A 7,809-nucleotide genomic window follows, 5' to 3' on the forward strand; every position below is an offset into this window, starting at 1 on the left:
ACATAGATTCTCTTGACAAAACACAGCCCACTTTTTCCCTTCCAGCAGAATCTACACAATGTCTCATATCTATTAATAAAAACCTATAAAAGTTTTATTTTTGTCAGTACTAAGGAACTAATAGTCTTTTGTCTGTTATGAGTACAAGATTCTTGCACAGAAAGGCATTCAGATTTAACTCCATATTTAGGAAATGATTGACCTGACCTGTTTTGGGGATGTAAGAAAGTAAGGGGAAAAAAAAATTGCTATTCTTCCTGAATGCTGTTAGCACAGGCAGCAGCAAACATATGAAAAATAGTGGCCCTAGAGGCATTTTGCTCTCTGTCCGGGGTCAATAAATCCAAGCAAGCTGAGCGTGAAGATCTGCCACCTCAGTTGGATTTATGTCACCATTTATGGTAGCAACAGCCTTCACTGTGACTCTTTCGTGAAGATTACAAGGACGGGAATTGCAAGCCTTTAAACAATTTCTGTATGACAAACAAGGAAGCATCCTTGTCATATGATTAGTACTTAGAATGGGGGAGGGGAAGCATGAAGAAATAAAGCGAAACATGGGACACTCCTAAAGGAGATTGTAAACAGCTTCTGTTTCTCAGATGAGTTAACTCTTCTCAGACTTGGCTTTAAAGAGCTAGGAAAAATGAACAATACAAAGAGGAGATGGGAAAGCATTCTCAGGAACATTTCTAATATCCTTTCTCCCCACTGTGGAGACTCAAAGCAAAACAATATCAAAAGCTACACATCTGTGATGAAGAAAACCATGACACTTGCAGTTTTCATCAGTTTTATGTAAATGCTACATATCCCTACATACAGCCTGTTCTGAGGTAATACAAACAACTGGGGACTTAAAAAAATTTCCCTCAGAGGAGGAAAAATACTTGAGTCGAGAAGAAAAAATAGTGTAATTAGAAAACAGTAGATAAACAAATAGTAGAAGATTTTTGAAACAGTACAATTTCTTATAGCAACCTTTTACTTGGCTCCAATCTCAAACAAGCTTGAGAATAAAGTGATCAAACAGCACTCTGTGTATTTGGGTGCATGGCACATGATGTAAACAGGGAATCTGTACATGTGCTCTAACTACTGAGGAAATCAGAGTTCCCCATCCTAAGTATGTAACTAGATACATAACTTATGTGTATTAATAAAAAAGATACAAACCAAAAAAAGAGTATTGATAATGGTTATGTATGTCACAGATTTATAAAGAAGAGGCAGCACCATCACATAGGCAAAGTTTTGCCAGAAAGCCTGGGCAACACAGAGAAAGGAAATGAAGCAACTTATGTATCTCCTATGAATCACTGTTGTGCTCCTGAACTGAGATGTTCTGTGCACAGGAAGTAACACCCTCCCCACCCCAAACAAATAAACAAAACAAACAAAAAATCCCACCCATACACATTTTAATCTAACTTTTCCCTCCACTGAAAATGCATTTGTACAATCACTAGGAAAAAAAAAAAAACAGTAAACTAAAAATATTTGGACTTCATGTCAGTTGCATTTTAGTTTTGCTTTTGGTTCTTATTTACCTGTATTATACCAAGCCAGTAGGAAGTCAAATTCTAAAGGTTTCTTTTCTTTCAAGGCCCAAAGCACTCTGTTATGTTTCTTGCTCTCAGGGTGAAAGCCAGCATCAGTCAAGTCAATAGTGATAACTGCAGAGAATACACAATAGCTACTGGTAACCAATTAAAATACAATTTATTATTAAATTAGAAGAGCACAAAGAAAGCAAAGGCCATTAAACTTCCTCTTTACATTTGCAGAATCTTTACGAAGTATTTGATTATGCAAATATGACTCCCCATTACGTAAATAGATATTCACCTCCTGCAGTCCTTATTTTGATATAATCTGGAACTGCTTCCTCGTGACTAGAGGGACAGATTCCTCTTGAAATGGCACTGACAGAAGTCCCTGAACAGTGCCTTAAAAATATCTTGCTAAGCAGGCAAGCTATTAGCTGTAAAAAAACCCCTACAATTTCTAACAACAAAAGTCATGTATACAGAATGACACTTTTTCAATAGGTTGGTTTTTTCCTAGGTGAATTGTCCCATGCATAAATTATATTTATTTTTCAAATGGAAATTTCATTATATATTTTATTGATCAGAATAGTAAAATGATGTACCATTTTGCCAAAATACTTACTAGAGATGACAAGTTTCCCCTTCTAAAGTTTTTATGTAACTATACCTATCAACTGCTGCAAGTTCCAATACATTTGAGATGGCACAGTATTCATGTTTGGGTTTTTTTATTTCCTAAAAAGACAAATTAATAAAATTCACACTCAAGATGTCTCCTCTGCAGCTGTTAAAAAATTATGTTTTTCAAGTACTTGGTACATAGAGATTACCATTTTAGATGTGTGAAACGTAGAACAATTCTGCCTTTCAAGCATGCAGCCTTGGCTGAGGCTTTTCACTGATTTTGTACAGTGTACACATTTTAAACACCTCCTTAATCAGTTTAAAATTTTCTAACTTAAATCAGAAGGTATAGACACCATGCAGAGTATGCAAAAATTCTTAAGTACTACATCACTCCAGAAGAAACAGCACAATGAGAACCCTTGAAATTAAAAATTTTATAGAGTACTGAAAAGGTGATGTATCTGTGTCCTTAAAGCTGCTTTATTACTTGGAGAAAAAGTACTTTCTCTCTTCAGGCAGTCCTTGTATCTGCATCTGGAAAATTACAATCTAGACAACAACTAATTGTAGTGAAAGGGAAGTTTCAACAGCCAACAAGTTGCTTCTTAAATAAGCCCTGTTTATCTAAATACTTACTATATCGCATGACTTTTTTGCCTGAGTACCGAGAAGGGCGACCTTGCAGTCCAAGTTCCTCATAGGTATCCTTATCCACTGACAGAATTAGTTTACCTATAAAAAAATCAAATTTTAATAGAAATAATTGTCTACTTGGTTCCCTTTGAAGTCTTTTGAGAACTGTACACCTTTTACAACGTTAGCTTTGGATCAATGGTATTACTAATGTAATGCAGACTCCTTAGTTCTAGTTAAATAGATTACCAGATTAATCCTTAAAAAAAAAAAGGTTATAATTCAATTTTTCTTTTTTTATCAAAGAGGTTTTGTGAACTAGAGTAAGAAAAGCATAATATTATTCCTGAGATAGTCATAGCTTTTTTACTGTACTACTCAGTTCATTGTCTCCATCTTTCATCCACTCATCCTCTAGCACTTGCTGTGTCATTAGCTGAGCACTACATTGCACAAGGGCCTGATTTAGTAAACATTCATGTTCAACATGCACTGCTCAACTAAATAAACAAAAGCAGTTCCTCCAAGTCCAGTGGGACTACTCACACTGAGTAAACTACGCCTGCTAGCGAGGAGCTGATACATTCTGCTTCTGCGCTCATAAACTAGATCTGGCTGCTGCTGCTTGGTACAGAGCTTCACACAAGAGCTCGCTCTCCAACACAGTCCTTGGGTTCCACTGCACAAGTAACAGCACAGCACAGAACACAAACAAGTAAGGCTGCAAAGACACAGCTTGTAACATTTGTATTACGCAAACTTCATCGCTATCAAGTATCCATTTTGCCAGGACTGTGCTAACAGACATATAAAAGAATTATTCTGGACAATCTGAATTTACTCATGCCCTCATGGGCACCTGTCATATTACAGCTTCTCAGGTTGGAGGGCAGATAGACCAGTTTGTATTCTATTATATCTTATATACTGTTAAACAGAAATGAGACAATGTAATTGAAGCTCAAAATAGCTTCATTTTCTCACCTGAGATGTGGGACATTTTATGACGTCTTCTCATAAAACCGTGATGCAATTGAAATAGACTTTTAACATATTACATAGTTCTCAGGGAATCACAGAATCCTCACAGAATCAGTTTGGGTTAGAAGAGACAGTAAAGATCATCCAATTCCATCCCCTCTACCGTGGGCAAACACACCTTCCAGGTTGCTCAAAGCCCCATACAATCTGGTCTTGAACACTTCCAGGGATGGAACACCACAACTTTATGAGTAACCTGCTCCAGGGCCTCACCACTCTCACAGTAAGAACTTTTTTCCTAATATCCAGTCTAAACCTTCCTTCCCTCCTCCAGTTTGAATCCATTCCCCCACATCCTACTACTACATGACCCGTGAAAAATTTCCTCTGTGGTTCTCTTCCCTTTAGGTACAGGCAAGTGCTCTGATTCTCCCCAGAGCCTTCTCTTCTCCAGGCTAAACAAGCTCTCTCAGCCTGTATTCATAGGAGAGGTGATCCAGCTCTGTAAGCATCTTTGTGACCTCCTCTGGACTTGTTCCAGCAGGTCCGTGTCCTTCCTGTGCTGGGGATCCAGAGTTGAATGAAGTACCCAAGGTGGGGTCTCATGAGAATAAACGCTTTAAATCTTATAAGTACTCCTAAGCAGTGCTGATAACTTTCCTTTTTGGTATAAATTCTGTCTTAAAGACCAGCAGGAAACACGAAGTTGAAATGCAATGTTTTTACAAAGATTGCAATCTTCGTAAAGATTGCAAAGCAATTACGTAGCAATTGCAATTATGGTTGAAGCATTGACAATCTGACTATACATAAGCGAAGCTCATTCTTGTTTTTTAACTTCCTTCAGATGAAACAAATAATTTAACATCATGAATGAAAAAAAAAGACCTAAAATTAGTATTTTTTCCAATTCACATATATTTCTAACAAAGTTGGCAAGTACAGTAAGCATTATTTTCCAGTTTACATCATTCCAAATAAAAAAAAACGACTAGAAACATCTCAGACCACAACTGACGTGTACTACTGAAACCAAAATCAATCCCCCATACCATTTGGTAGCAGAGCTGCAGCATTATCTTGATCAATTTTTGTCTTATAGGTCAGTGCGTAGCATGAACCTTTAACAGTAAAGCAGAAAAAAATGAGATTACACAGTCTGTAAAGACAGACATGACAAGGTAAACAAGTCATTGCAAGACAACCAAACATGACAAACACCATCTGAATCACTCTCGTGTTTTCATCAACTTTCTTCCACCTTCTCAAGCAAAATGGCATTGTTATTATTTTTATAAACCCTATTCTGGCAATATTTTAAAGGACCTATAATAGGGATAATGTTAATAATATGTCCCAACATGAAAACATTTTCTTTCCTTTTGTGACCTGTGACTCTCCCCAGTCATCAAATAGAAAACCCAATTTTTTCCCAGACATATTTTTATTACCAGTTCACACAAAGACAAGATGGCTGGGCAGAGGTTGTATCTTTCTTTGCATCCTCTTTGCTCTTACTGGGTAAGGATGAGCTGCCACAGTTCTCTTAGTGAAATATAAAAAATAAGGAAGCATATTCATATTTTTCTCTTGCCTGCTGTGGAACACAGATCTGCACAGCTCTGTGTTGAAGTAAGAAGGAACAAAAAAAGGGAGAAGGAAGACTTCTACAAGAATCTGCATAAAAGTGAAATGTAGAAAAAACAGGTGTGAGAATACATGGAAGCCCTCTTGATAGCTGGCTTTCAGAATTGAGGTGGAATAGAAAGAAATTTACAAGAATCACACGAGTTTTGGACCTAGCGGGTGTAAACAAACGTCACACATGACAAAGCAGAAAAAAGCATATAAACAAATAAATGCAGAATTTGCTTAGTACTTTTCCTTTCCTTCCTTTAAAACACTTTTCAGAATAAATACTAATAAGACTATTGAAAATTTTGCTATAAAAAAAGTACATTATGACTGCATTTGTTCTGTTCTGATTTCCTCCTTACCTTTCTTCACAAAAGCATCAATGAATTCATGAGCGACCAATTCATGAATGGGTAAATTCCTCACCAGGTAGTACTCTCCAATATCTGCAATTGTGCTTTTCAGCACTTCAGGTAGCACGCCACATTCCGGGATCAAAAAAGACACCTATTAGGAACATATTTGTAATGTAAATCCTATCCTAAAACCTGTTCTGAAGAAAAATCCCAACTAGACAAAACAACAAGAAATACAAAAGAAAACCTCTACTTTTCAAAGATGTATCAGTATATTATGTTAAAATGAGATGGAAAAAAAGTAATATCGGGCTACTGTCTTCAAAATGTATCAAGTTTCATAGTCTCTAGGTACACTAAATACATTATTTGGCCATTTGGGTGTTGTTTTTTTTGTTTTGTGGGGGGTTTTCCCCCTTTTTTTTTACTATACAATAGCATTTGATGTATTATGGAAAGACATGATCTTACACAGCATGAGTTAACAGAAGATCTCATTTCACATCATAACACATTTCAGCTTGGTGTTGCACTGGGACACAAGGACAGCCCTTGCTGGAGTACTTGTTGAAGCAGCTTTAACTAAAAATGTAGGCTAAGCATTTCTGAAATCTTAGTGGAAAAGCAAAGACCAAAGTAAAATCTTCATTTTACCTTTTGCTTAAAACCTTCCCCATACATTTTCCATAGACCAAGAAAACCCTGAAGTCTGGCATTCCAGGGAAAACAAGGTAATATCCAGCAAGTAATACATGGGCAAGTACGAAGCTTCTCAGGCAGCACAAAGTCTCCTTGCTCCCCCTTTCACTCCCCAAAAAACTTCTTTCCCAAAACTCTTGGAGAACAGGTGTGTATGTCCCTGGGCACATGTGTTCAAGAGAAATAAGGACTGACAAACGAGCTGCCTTCCACACCGGTAGAAAGTTTCTGATTAGCTGCTAAAAATGTCTCAGAAGTCAGAAACAGCTAACAATTAGCCCAGAGAGTTACAGGGTATGAGAAGGGGGTTATGAGACAGGGTCCTGCCTGATTGCTGCAAAATGTGGAATACCTACACATTTTCTTAAGGAAGGATGTTCTTTGATGTTTGGCCTTTGTACACTTTCAAGCCTAATCAACAAGAAAGGAGATTTAATCCATGAAACAAGGGTACAGCTAACAAGCTTTAAGTGAAGTCCAGGTCTCTTTGTTAACATTTAGGGCTGGACATGTTTCAGCGATCTCAGACCTAGGGTGAGCTTAATAAAGCTTGGGGAGAAGGATGTACCACTGACAGCGGGCAGAGAGAACACAGAATTTACAGGCCACAAAGACATTTGGCAGAACTCACAAAATAAGTAAGAAACTTAATAAACCCAGCAGCCCTGCTGAATCAGCTCTGAGAGGATAAAAGGCAATTCCAGCAGGTGGAGAACACGGACCACCGACCACAGAAACCCCGAGACTCCTAAGCAGAGAAAGACTGAACATGCGGATTAACTAGCATGGGAGACTCATTAACCAACAGAAGACAGAATACTAATTAATAAGAGAACTATGTAACTTGTAGCCAATGAACACTAATTCCTTTGTTTGCTAAAATGTATAAACAGTGAAAAGTTTTGATAGGTGGTGTGCCTGACTTGTGGAAACCTCCGCCTTGAGCCCTGCCGGAATAAACGATGTCTCCTTTCTAAACTGGACCCTGCGCCTGTGTTTAGAGAGCTCCTAAAATCGGCACCATCGCCTCTGCCAGCGGCTCATCCTTCTGCTTCTCCTGCCCGCCCGCTCCTTCGCTCCTGGAGGAAGGAAAGAGTTTGTTTCCCCCATGCTGCGCGGGACCACAAACACAGAGGGACTAATTTGCCTTCTTTTTTTTTCCCCCTTCCCAAAAATGAGGCGCGCGGGCAAGGACGGAGGAGCCCCCACAGAACACCGAGCCTGGCGCGAGCGCGGCAGCGGCAACGCTGCCCTGGAGCGGCCGACAGGCAGAACGCCCGGGACGGACGGCGTGGGCAGCTCCGATCCTTCCCTTCCCTTCCCTT

General features: G+C 38.6%; 1 protein-coding gene across 1 annotated transcript in view; it reads right to left on the reverse strand.

Annotated features, from left to right (window-relative positions):
* The window catches only part of RPP40 (ribonuclease P/MRP subunit p40), a 10,921-nt gene extending 3,925 nt beyond the window's left edge, over nucleotides 1–6,996 (reverse strand). The window contains exons 1-5 of the mRNA XM_031060218.1: nucleotides 6,841–6,996; nucleotides 5,792–5,936; nucleotides 4,847–4,915; nucleotides 2,817–2,912; nucleotides 1,551–1,676 (exon numbers count right to left, since the gene is read on the reverse strand). Of these exons, the coding sequence (XP_030916078.1) occupies nucleotides 1,551–1,676; nucleotides 2,817–2,912; nucleotides 4,847–4,915; nucleotides 5,792–5,936; nucleotides 6,841–6,981 (577 nt within the window). The 5' untranslated portion in view covers nucleotides 6,982–6,996. The remainder of the gene's footprint in view (nucleotides 1–1,550; nucleotides 1,677–2,816; nucleotides 2,913–4,846; nucleotides 4,916–5,791; nucleotides 5,937–6,840) is intronic.
* Nucleotides 6,997–7,809: the final 813 nt, after the last annotated feature.

This window comes from Geospiza fortis, unplaced genomic scaffold, assembly GCF_000277835.1.
Source record: "Geospiza fortis unplaced genomic scaffold, GeoFor_1.0 scaffold219, whole genome shotgun sequence".
NCBI classification, from domain to species: domain Eukaryota; kingdom Metazoa; phylum Chordata; class Aves; order Passeriformes; family Thraupidae; genus Geospiza; species Geospiza fortis.